This window comes from Crocodylus siamensis, chromosome 8 (genome assembly GCF_052110815.1).
Source record: "Crocodylus siamensis isolate JL-2025a chromosome 8, ASM5211081v1, whole genome shotgun sequence".
NCBI lineage: Eukaryota > Metazoa > Chordata > Crocodylia > Crocodylidae > Crocodylus > Crocodylus siamensis.
Genome location: NC_143402.1, coordinates 69,556,420 through 69,568,909, shown reverse-complemented (window position 1 = coordinate 69,568,909; position 12,490 = coordinate 69,556,420). Strand labels below are relative to the sequence as shown.

The window sequence follows — 12,490 nt, the reverse complement described above, 5'->3', positions numbered from 1 at the left end:
GACTCCCTCCTGCAGCAGTTCATGAGTTTGCTGGCAAACACTGAATGGTTGAGGGAGTTTTCAAGCAGAGGGACCAAAAGCAATTTTACCTGCCTTGATATCAGCTGCTTCATGATTCTTTAGCGTTTTGCTCCAAGCAGTATCATATGAGCACCATTCAGAGTCCTGTGATAGCTTTATAACTACTTGTGTGAAAGCAGTCTTGTTCAAGTTTACAGTACGAACAAACACGCATTCAAATAACTTCCTTTTAATCCAAGTATCTTTCTGGTTAATATTAAGTAGAAATAAAGTGCTTTTATATGAAGTGGTGGTATGAAGTTCCCTTCTTAAGGGGAACTATACATTTAGCTGCATTACCAAAAACTGGAAGTAGCTTATAGAACTAGTTGTGAATAAGGTATGTCTTCAGTGTAGCATTTCACAGAAATGCACCAAAGACCAATGAATTGGATTTACAGTCTGAGGTTTTTTGACCCCATCTTACTAGATTTGTGGGCCATCTGTTTTTCCAAATATTCAATGGTACTCCCCAGTCTCTACATAACTACACCACCTGCATTTATGGACAAAGAATATGGTTGAAGATTGCATGCCTTAATGCTGGGGTAGGTAATGTTTTTTGGCTGGAGTGCCGGAAAAAAACACAGCGTCTACTTTGGAAGGTGCTGAAGTGCCGGCACGCCAGAAAAACAAAATTTGGGGGGTATGTGGCAGGATGCACTGCATGTTTGTATATTTAATAATCCTAAATGTTGCCTTTGTTGATGTGTATTCCTTTTTTGTTGAGCATGTTGCAATGAGAGAGAAAAGAGACAAATAAGAGAAAGAGGTGAGAGAGAATGAAAAAGGAGGGCAGAGAGAGAAGCACACACACACACACACGGAGAACCACGTGCACAAACGCAGAGAACCAGATCACACCCAGAATAGACACGTGCACACACACATCAGAACCAGATACGTGTGTACACACAGACGCACAGGACCAGACGGAGGTAGACAAACGCACAGAACCAGGCGCACAGGCACATGGAGCCGGGCTCCTGGGCCACTGGACAAAGTCTACTTCGAGGCATGTGTGCACCCCCTGGTATGGAGCTGTTGCCGGAGCCCAGAGCAGATGTTTGCAGCCTCCTGGCTGCAGCCAGTCCAGGCTCTGGGTAGCTGCTGCCAGCCATGGCAGGGCTTGCAGCTGCCCAGCTGCCTGCTGGGAGCAGCCCAGGCTTCGTGGCTGGAAGCAGCTGCCTAGAGGCCAGGCTGGTGGTGGCGTGCCGAGCAAAATGGCCTCACGTGCCATGCTCGGCACACGTGCCAGGGGTTGCTGACCCCTGTCTTAATGCATAATGTGGGAAGAGTGTTTATGGGAAAATAAACCTTTTTCTTTCACAAATTCAGTTTGCGTTCTTCTAAAACTGCTTTGCGTGTCATCCACCTCTCTTTAGCACACGTGACTTTTAGTCTGGTTTCTCTTCCTGCTGCACCCCCTTCATGGGTTAGTCAGCTTCCCCAGATCTCTGTTTGCCTGTTCCAGTTTTGGAAGTATCTCTGGTCTCCAAGTAGATTTCATAGAGGTGATCTTGAAGCCATCTATAAATTCATTGGTGTGGGGGGGACGGCAGCAAGGAATAGGAGATAGTCTGTTTACCAGAGCACCCCTTGGGGTAACTAGAAACAATGGCCACAAACTGGCAGAGAGCAGATTTCGATTAGACATCAGGAAGAACTTCTTTATGGTAAGGGTGACCCTGTATTTGGAATGGGCTTCCAAGGGAGGTGGTGTTTTCCCCCACCTTGGGGGTCTTTAAGAGGAGACTGGACAAGCACCTGGCTGGAAGTAGCTCCCTTATGTATCATTACCAACTTCCTGTGTATCAGGTCCTATTTATTTCCATTTACTTGCTCAGCCTAGACTTCTGCCAGCAGCCTGAAACAAGGAATGGCAGGTGGCCTGCTGACTCTCAGGTTCAGTGAAGGCTCGCCGGACCACCAGTGCAGCTGGATTGCAGCTTGAAATCTGCTGATTGAACTATGCAGTGAAGAGAGAATGGGGAGTGTATTGTAGATGGTATAATTCTAAACCCACTTACAAGATCCCTTTTAGCAAGCCCAGACAGTCTTCTGAATGTTCATTGATAATGGAAAAGGCAGACTTTTTGTACCTGATCTCCCTGTTGAGGTGATTTGGTAAGAAAGCTTGTTTTACCATTGTTCTTTGATGTTGGTGGGAACATAGCGCTGTTAATGAAATAAAGAGTAAAATGGGATGCATATGTCTTCCCTTCAAGATTGGATAACTGCAGCATGCTATAATTAAATTTGACGGTTCTCTTTTTGGCCTATAGAGCGTCAAGCTGTCTGGGGTCCTCCTCCTTGAAGAGCTGCCCCAGTTTTCATGCCATGCCATGCTGCTGTAGTTAGTGGAGGTACAGAAGCTGCATATTTTCCCTCTCGATTGTAACACAGAAGAATGGTTTCAAGGATTTTTCCGTCCTATGTTTGTTTGAGTGAAGCTTTTCATGATGTAATTTAAGACATGCTGCCAGCTGAATTCTAGATCAGCTAGTTACTTTGTCAAAACTTAAAAAAAAAAATTTACATTGGACTAGTAACAGGAAAGAATATAAAAGCTGCAAAGTGGAAAATAGGCTTGTTGCCTTGTTTTTTGGACATAGCTGGGTGTAAAAGCTTGCAAGCTATCCATCTCATTTTTAGAGTTCCTGTTTTGTTTGTTTGGTTGGTTGGTTGGGTTTTTTTTGGTTTTTTTGAAGCAAGACTTTTCTGTTGCTGGTCTTATTTTCACACTCTTTGGGTGGATGGTGTTGAATCTTGAATACTGTTTCTCATATTTTAAGTCCCTTGTCCTTTCAATTGTGTAGGCTTTGTGTATTACCTGCTTGTGATAGTATCTTACGTTACTCCCATAATACATAATCTTAAAATATATAAAAAAAAAATAGGTGCCCTTAATGTCTAATATTAAAAGCACATGTATTATGCTTTTAATGCGTTTGTGGATTTTTTGAGTATTTGAGTGTCTGTACTATTTAGTTGATGATTGAGAACTAAGGCATTTACTTTTGCTTTTGCAATTTTCTCTCAAGCAAGCTTAATTTGAAGGTTGAGAGAGGTGAATAGCAAGGTAAGCAGTGGCTGAGAAGGTGAAGGGGAAGGTAAGAGATGGTTAAGTTGTCATGAGGCCTGTGTTCCTGTTACAGAGATATTTATTTTGATTAGATCAGGATTATAGGGCAGACTGTACTTTCTGCTTTGCCATGGAAATGCACGTCTTAGGCTTTTTTTTGTGTATGTCTGTTTACTGAAACTGGTTGCCTTCCATGAAGGACAATTTTTCTGGGCATTTTCAGTCTGCCTTTTTACTTTAGGTAGGGGGGTGAGTTTGAATAAATCTTGGAAAGGAACTTTTTAGAAAATCATTTCAAAACATGGGTGATGGGTGAAGTTTTTACCTTTGTGTGGAGGGTCAATGCAAGACCTAGGTACTAAACTGTTATACATCTTGTGCATATACTTTGTCCAAATATGAATTTAGTTTCTTGGCCTACATAATTCTGACTGCTTCCTCATGCCATGTTGTGTGAGTTTTGCATGTCAGTCTATTAAAAGATGGAAGGAAACAATTTTAGAACGTGAGCCTTATTCCTCTGTGTAATACTATCTTCTCTGGCTTCCAGCATTTTTGTATTGAATATTAAAATAAGAACTAGGTGAGCTGTGGGACATTGGTTGCTATAACACTAAGGATAAGGTCAGACTGTAGAGAACCCAGGCTACGTGGTGTCCAACTACATAGATGAAAGAATCAAATTAAGTACCTAAAATGTTGTGGTTTTTAAGCTTTTGATGATATAAATACAGCTTTGTTTGTTGCTGTGCTCCCACGGCATGCACATAATATTATTCCTACTGCATGATTATGCCTCGTTCATTATGTGAACAAGGACAAGCTATGTCAAGAGTTGCGTGAAACAAGCCAACTTCTTAGAATTTTGCTGAGAGAGCTGAATGCATTTGCCTTATTTAATGATAAAAGTAATACAATTTGTAAATGTGAGTTGACCGAACATAAGTATACCTTGCCATCTTTAATCGTTATACATAAAAAAACCCACTTTTTCTCAAGCTTGTGGTCAGGCTCAGTTGTTGAGTATCAAGTCATAAGCGATGATTTGAAACCTTGATCTGTGTGTAAGATGCCATCAGTAAGCTATGAAATATTCTAAAAATAAACATCCCACAAATAAATGAGACATCCTGGCAAGCAGAAGAGACTGGGAGAGAACAGCAGGACATAATTTTGCATAATACTCTTAATAAAATGATTTAATCTTATAATAGATTTTGGGAGATGGACTAAGGTAGTAGGGACTTGGACCTTCTCTCCAAGGCTAGTAAACACTCTAAGGAATCACATGGCTATAAAGGCATTAAATATTGATAGATGCCTGGCTGTGTTTCTGACAGGTTGGCAGCAGCCCTCCTTTGAGAGTTTGTAGCATAATTGGGTGGGGTTTTTTTCCCTCCCAGCTTTCAAGGCAGGCATGTTTCAGTGGATTTGGGGACACTGCACGGGCTCTATGTTCATACTTTGTACTGGGAATCAACTGCTTGGGGTTGAAGAGAACCACACTAGGTTGCAGAGGACTACGTCCTGTGGTTCCTGAGTGGACTTCAACGTTTTTTAGGTTGCCCAGGTGACTGTGGGAGCTAGGTTGGACAAAAATGTTCCATAAATGGGTACTGGAGTGCTACATGAAACGAGATGTATGAGTATTCAGGTCAGTCTTACAGGTGTAGTTTGCCTCTGAAGGCTACCTTCCTAGGTTGCTATGAAGACAAAATTGCTGACTTATGCAGGCCATTTGACTTGGTCATCTTCCTAGAAGCACTTCATTCCTATCTTTACAGGCCCGAATAGGAATGACAAGTAATAACAGCTAACAATCTTTCTGATTCTTATATTGTCAATAACTGGATTACTTCTTACCTTACTTTCACAGATCTTCAGGACTCTTTGTGTATTTTGCTCTTTTGTAACCTTTGGTATATAAACACTGTTCACAATACTTTTAATTTGGATTATGACGTATGTGCTTTATTTAACATCAGTTGTGTCCACTTAATGTAAGTCCTGAATAGATGTTCTTTCTTAATCTTGAAATGACAAACAGGATGCTCGCTCGTATGGGAGGGGTGGGATGTAATCATGGATGTCAAGCTTAGTCATTTCCCTCTATCGCAGTGGGAGCTGGGAAGGAATACATTGGGTTGAGTTCCCTGCTGTCCTTGGTGCCCTTTTCACTACCTGCATAGAATAGGATTGTACAGAATCAAGAGCAAAAATGTGATCGGTGTAGCTGAGGTGACCCAGAGCTTTGAAGATGTGTGCATTTTAGTGAGAAAGAATGCTCTGAGCCTAAATTGTGTAAAGTTCTGTAACTCCAGTGGTTTCAGAAAAAGTTACTCAGTTAGTACACCAAGCTACTCACTATTGCAATAAAACTTAGCCTGCAATTCTCAGAGGGAGTTCAGGATTTGACTGCCTTTGTATTTCAGTGGGATTTGAGTACGTAACCCCCACGTAGGCTTAGCAAAATATTTAACTCCTTTGATCAAAATCTAACCTCACTAGCCAATATCTTATTCATTTTTTGTTAGAAATTCATTGAATTTGAAGATTCTCAAGAACAAGAGAAGAAGGACTTGCAGATCAGAGTGGAAGTGCTGGAGTCACAAACTCGACAGCTTGAACTGAAAGCAAAAAACTATGCTGATCAAAGTAAGTAGAAGTCTTCTGTGCCATAAGTGTGCCCTCATTACATTATGACTTCAGGGAGATGTGAAATTCAGCCCGATATGTTTATAATACAGCAGCAACCCATGACAAAGCTATTTCTGGTAACTGGTCCACTGTTCCTGGCAAGTGTGTTTGAAATAAGTTGAACTATTTTGTTTCAGCTGTAACAAGGAGAAATTTAGATGCTAAATCAGGGGTGGACAAAATATGACTTGTGGGCCAGATCCAATTGATTTGTATATGGCCCATGCCTGTACCTGTGGCACCCTGCTTGGGGCTGAGCCCTGCCCAGGGCAGCCAGCCCCACCCCCCACTCCTGCCTGTGCCTTTTGACAGCACAGCCCCGGCCAGCATGCACAACTTCCCAGCAGGGCTTTTCCTTCTTCCATCCTGCCCCTGCTATGCAACTCCAGGCTGGGGGTAGGGGAAGCATGCAGCTCCTGCCCCAGTGCATGGGGGTTCAGCTTCAGCTGCTGGCCGCCTTCCACCCACTCTGCCTGCCTGGCGTGATGAGTGTTCACTTGCATCTACTTTTAAACATTGAATGTATCTTGCTTCACATGGTCCCTGCAACCTAATTAACTGTTTACTTTTCCTTAACAGACTAGGATACTAAAGTGTTAATTGTGTATCGTTCCTAATGCTGGACTAGATTACAGTCTGACCATTCCAGACATGATATTACTTGGCACGGGTATGCTATTTTCTCTCTGTTCAGCAGGATGCCATTTAGCAGAACAGATTTCTGTCTCAATCTCCTCCTTTTTCGTCCCCTGTTTGTTGTTTCTTCAGCCAGTCTTGTTTACTTATCATTGCATTGTGGGGCATGGATAGCTCTTGCTTCCTTACCAGTGCAAAAAATGCACTGCTTTTTTTTAATGGCATGTATAGAGAATACCCAGTGCATCTGAACTCAGTTTCTTGAGCTGTCTTAATAATGTGAGGTCTTCATTTTTGTTACACTTGAGTTGAGAAATTGCTTGTGGTATGGCTGGATTAGAATATTGTTGACGCATGTATATTTGCATGGTCTGTGCCACGAAGCTAAGATCTGCTCACACGAAGGAACTCTTACTGAAAGCAAGAAGGGGAACCTTGGCGCTTCTTAAATATTGTCGCACCAACTAAACATCAGAATGGTCGGTATTATTCCTGTTGACTTCAGAATTAGTAACCTTCAACAGATGCTGAATTGATCAGAAACTAAAACTAAATTTGAGTTCCCACTAGAGCATTTCTTCCTGATGCTCCTTTTTGGAAGCTGCACCTGTGTGGGACTTAAGTTGCCAATCTCTGAACTTGAGCTTCTCACCTGTTACTATCCGTTCAGGATGAACTGTAGCATTTCAACTGGTAGATTTGAGGACTTCAAGACTCAATTTTCAGACAAAAGGTTAAGTACTTAAATACCTGTTGAGGATCTGGGCTTGCACCTTAGCGTGTAGTCTTTGTTCAGACTCGGCTTTATACAACACAAAGGCCAACTTTCCTCAAAAGTGAAGTGACTCTGGAAGTCAGGAGGTGCTGCAGGTCCTCAGAGGCTTTGAAAGTAGTGTCCCTAGACTTAATATAGGATTTTGTTAGGCAATATTTCTTAATTAATTAGAAGTGGTGGCTTTAAATTTTATTTCTACTTGTGCTGTCTTTAAAGCACTGCTTCAGGGTTCGCTGTTGTCCAAACTGAGTGCTGTGTCTTGACTTAACAAATGCTTCATATTGCCTGCTTTAACTTAAAAGTTCAGCATATCACAAGTGAGTATTACTACTGTGCGTTTTCAGTTGCTGAACTTTTAAATAACCTGCAAAGACACTAAACTAGTGACTTTCTGGCTCTTTTCAAAGAGCTGTCTTTTGAAAGATATTTTTTAAAGAATTGTGCTTGCTTGTATTTATTGTGGTATGCCTGTCTATCTCTTTTTTTTGAGTCGTATTGTCCTCGTGACCCTATGGTACACAACACCAGGGAGTGCCACATCTATGTATTTTCCAGTTTATAATCTGGTTTTCTCTCTTTCCTATAAAGACTTTTGCTTGTGATTGGGATTTAGCATTTCTGATGCAATAGGCACAGTAGGCTATTGGAGGCAGTGCAGGCTTTGCATTCAGTTCAGGAAGGAAGCAGCAGGCTGAATTGAACTTTTCCTGGTAGTCCTGTTTCTGTTGGATCAGAAGAACCTATTGGCAGTTACTGGTTACTTTTTTTCTTTTAAGCTTATATTTTATATACTTGCACAAAATCCTGCTTGTCCAAGGAGCAGAATCTGAGAGTTGGCAAGATCTGTTTTGCAGAAGAATGGTACTTGGCTTTTGGAGTAACAGTCAGCAATACGTAATTTGGGTGTTAGAGCATTGAATTGTAAGCCTTTCTGAAACGTTCCGATGGGGATGCGATTCAAGAAATATTTGAAGAACGGCCTTAGACGCAACTGAATGCTAATGAGTTTTCATACTGTATTGGTAGCCAGCTTGGCACAGAATTTGGAAACAACTGCAAATGTTTGATAGGCCATTAATGGAAATTGAGAGGCAAAAGATGAATGGGATAGAATTTGAGCATCTGAAAATAACATGTTACAAACAGGCTGCCAAAAAACTGATATGAAAACTGATAGGGAAGCAGTGGATTAAGCTTATTAGTGTGTAGGTTGTCTAATCGGCTTGACCTGTCTCTTGATTTATGTGAGAATTCAGCTGGGTGTGTCCTGCAGTACAGAAGTGTAGGAAACCGTGTCTCATTGTCATTCACTACATGCAGCTACTGGACTTGTGGCTGCATTCCTTTTCTCTCGCCTACTGCTTCCCATACTAAATGCATTTAAATAAGCCTATACTTTCTGTGCATTTAAATAAGCCTATGGCACATTGCCACTCTTGACACTAAATGCTTGATCAGATGTTGATGTAGTAGCATTAATAATAGGGATGCTTAGGACAGAGCAGGGAAGCAAATGAGACTGAATGTTGGACTGAGTGCACCGGTCCCAGGCTGGACTCATGCTTGGTTAGGAGATCACCTTGGGAGTCCTAGGTGCCCTAAGTGCAATTAAAGGAATTGAACACTTGGAAAGTACTAGATCCTAAAGACCAGAAGAATGGAAAGCCTTAATTTAGCCCTATCACTGCTGTTGATTCTTTTCTGATTGCTCAGTTGAAGTCTGTGTGTGGGGTTTTGTTTTTTGGGGGTTTTTTTAAGGTTAGATCTAGCATAATTTTTTTGCTGTAATTTAAAGCAGTGATCAGAGTATAGCAGTGGCCACCAACCTGTGGATCTCAATCCACTGGTAGATCTCAGAGCTTCCTGTGGTAGATCACAGAGCCTCTTGGAGTTGATCCAAGGCTGGGGTTGGGGGCTGAGTGCCTACATGCATGCAAGTGCACACCGCAGCCCAGCAGGTCAGTCCATGGGGAGGGAAGAGGTAGAGACTAGATCAAGGCCCCTGCAGTGAGGGACAGTGCTGCAGAGGCAGGAGCAGGCGTAAATTGAGCATGGCCTTGGCTGTGTGGGACTTTCCTGCTGGGGAGGAGAGTCCCCAGATAATTTTTTGTCCCTCTGCCTCAGTCTGCCCCACCCTTCCTGCCCCACTGCGGGGCACACGGTAGATCTTGGGTTGCTTTTAAATGCCAAAGGCGATCTCCTACTTAAAAAGGTTGGAGACCAGTACAGTATAGGTTTAGGGCCCCTGGACCCTCAATTCCAGATATTCAAGCGCCCTCCATAGCTTTGCCAGTTTATATGAAGGGTAGTTATTTCCTGAGAAGTGACAATGTAAAAGCAAAATTATGGATTTTTATAGATGTGACTTATTTTAATGTTTTCTTAGTGTAGATCACTGTCTACAGAAAATTCAAAGAGTCAGAAGTTAGGAAATATCAGAGACACCTTAATTTGAACATCTTATACACACTTATTTTGTTAAATGATCACACTGTTCTCAATAACTCAATGATCTCAATGATCACTGCTTCATCTAGTCCTTACCCAACTATGAGCAACTTTTAAAGATGCATTTATTTTCATTTAATATGTGGCTTCTTACCTCTTTTCCATGTGGCATCCAAACCTTTCACTGAGTAGTGAATTTCCATAGAGAAACTTGTAAGGGGCTCCTACGTGTTGTATCATCACAAATGTAAATAAATTTATTTTCACAGCATTTAAGATGGGTATTATCTCTTTCTCAGCTGAGGCAGAGAGGTGACAATAATTTTGGCCTTCCAGGTATGCTACCTATGTGGTGCCTGTCTTCAAGAAAGGGAGGAAAGTGGATCCAGCAAACTAAAGGCCCATCAGCCTGACTTCTATCCCGGGGAAGGTCTTAGAAAAGTTTATTAAAGAGGCCATCCTTAATGGACTGGCTGATGCCAACATCCTGAGGGATAGCCAGTGGGGGTTTGTTGCGAGTAGGTCTTACTTGACCAATCTCATTTCCTTCTATGACCAGGTATCACCTGGACAAGGGAGAAGAGATTCATGTCATATATCTTGACTTCAAAAAAAGCCTTCAATCTGGTATCTCACGAACACCTCTTGGCGAAACTGGCCAATTGTGGCCTTGGGTCCACCACAATCTGCTGGCTGGGAAATCGGCTCCGTGGTTGGACCCAGAGGGTGGTGGTTGATGGAAGTCAATCGTTGTGGTGCCCTGTGACCCGTGGGGTCCCCCGAGGCTCTGTCCGTGGACCCATGTTGTTCAACATCTTCATTCATAATGTGGACATTGGAGTCAGAAGCAGACTGGCCAAATTTGCTGATGACACCAAACTTTGGGGCAAAGCATCCATACCAGAAGACAGGAGGGCTATCCAGGCTGACCAGGACAGGCTCAGCAAATGGGCGGATGAGAACCTGATGGTGTTTAACATCGAAAAATGCAAGGTTCTCCACCTTGGGTGGAAAAATCTGCAGCATCCTTATAGACTCGGTAGTGCTACGCTGGCTAGCACTATGGAAGAAAGAGACTTGGGGTTCATCATTGACCACAAGATGAACATGAGCCTGCAATGCGATGCTGCGGCTAGTAAAGTGACCAAAACACTGGTTTGCATCCATAGATGCTTCTCAGGCAAATTTTGGGATGTCATTCTCCCCTTGTACTTGGCCTTGGTGAGGCTGCAGCTGGAGTACTGCATCCAGTTTTGGGGTCCACAATTCAAAAAGGATGTGGAGAAGCTCGAGAGAGTCCAGAGAAGAGCCATGCACATGATCAGAGGTCAGGAAAACAGACCTTACTATGACAGGCTGAGAGCCATGGGGCTTGTTAGCCTGGAAAAGTGCAGGCTCAGGGGTGATCTGATGGCCACCTATAAGTTTATCAGGGTGACCGCCAGTACCCAGAGGAACATTTGTTCACCAAAGCGCCCCAAGGGATGATGAGGTCCAATGGTCATAAACTACTGCAAGACTGTTTCAGGCTGGACATAAGGAAGAATTTCCTTACTGTCCGAGCCCCCAAGGTCTGGAACAGACTGCCATTGGAAGTGGTTCAAGCACCTACACTGAACACCTTCAGGAGTAATTTGGATGCTTATCTTGCTGGGATCCTATGACCCCAGCTGACTTCCTGCCCTTCAGGAGTGGGGCTGGACTCGATGATCTTCCAAGGTCCCTTCCAGCCCTAATGTCTATGAAATCTATGAAACCTTAGAATGCACAACTTGCCTGTGAAAAGTATAATTTCATTTTCCCAGGATGACTTGAACTGCGTAGTAAAGGCAGGGCTAGAATCCAGTTATCCAGAATTGCATTTGCTTTAACTACACAAGATGCCCTTTTTCTTTTTCTGCCTGAAGTGAGGCAGAAGAAGTAATATGCAGTCATGTAACAAAATTGTCTTAACGTGCATGCAATGTTGGCCTGTCCATACTTCTGAATTCATGATTTGATAATCCTAATAATCTAAGCATTTAGTGTAAGAAAAACCATTTTCCTCTAAACTCATTCCTAGTTGTCTGTCCGTCTTACCCCCCCCCCATGAAATACTCAAGAAAAATGCAACTGAAAGCAGGCACTCGGCATGGAGAACTTTAGCTTGAACAGTTATTGGCAGAACTGTAGGCAACTGAAAATAGTCTCACAGTGGAAAGTGTGAGGCAGCCTTACTTAAGTCATTGCCAGATTTGCTTATAATATAACCAGTTTATAACTGAAGTTTGTGCTGTAGTGACCAGCCTGCAAGCTTGATCTGGAATCCAAAATGACAAACTCTCAACAACACTCCAGCTCCTGTGTAGCTCCTGCATTCATTGATAAAGATTTTGCAGTAGGAACATATTTTAGCTCCCACCTCTAAATCAAGAGCCTGAACAAACAATATCTTCACATTGCTGTAATTTTTATATCAATACTGAATATTAATGTATGTTAAGCTAGGATCCAGAGTAGATGGAAGAGCTGCTAATGGGGTATGTGCTCACGTTAGGCTCTGTTGCAGCACCTTGGCCGCTAGGTGGCAGAGGAGCAGGTAATAAATGGCTTGTTTGCCGTTACCAAACAAGCCGTTTTTGGGGTGGAAGCTGGCATTCAACTCCTACACCAATTTAGTTCTGCCTTAATTTCCTGATTATTTCTATGCTGGGTTCAGGTAACATACGCTAGTGTAGGGGTTTGTCATCAGTCTGCAGACTGGCTTCTTTCATATTGGTGCAAAGGCTGGTTATAGAGGTGGATGTGGG

General features: G+C 42.6%; 1 protein-coding gene across 6 annotated transcripts in view; it reads left to right on the top strand.

Moving 5' to 3' along the window:
- SPAG9 (sperm associated antigen 9) overlaps nucleotides 1-12,490 on the top strand; it is a 104,815-nt gene that overhangs the window by 6,802 nt on the left and 85,523 nt on the right. For all 6 annotated transcript variants that reach the window (XM_090059413.1, XM_090059409.1, XM_090059410.1 and 3 more), the window contains exon 2: nucleotides 5,680-5,800. In XM_090059413.1, coding sequence (XP_089915539.1) covers nucleotides 5,680-5,800 — 121 coding nt within the window. The remainder of the gene's footprint in view (nucleotides 1-5,679; nucleotides 5,801-12,490) is intronic.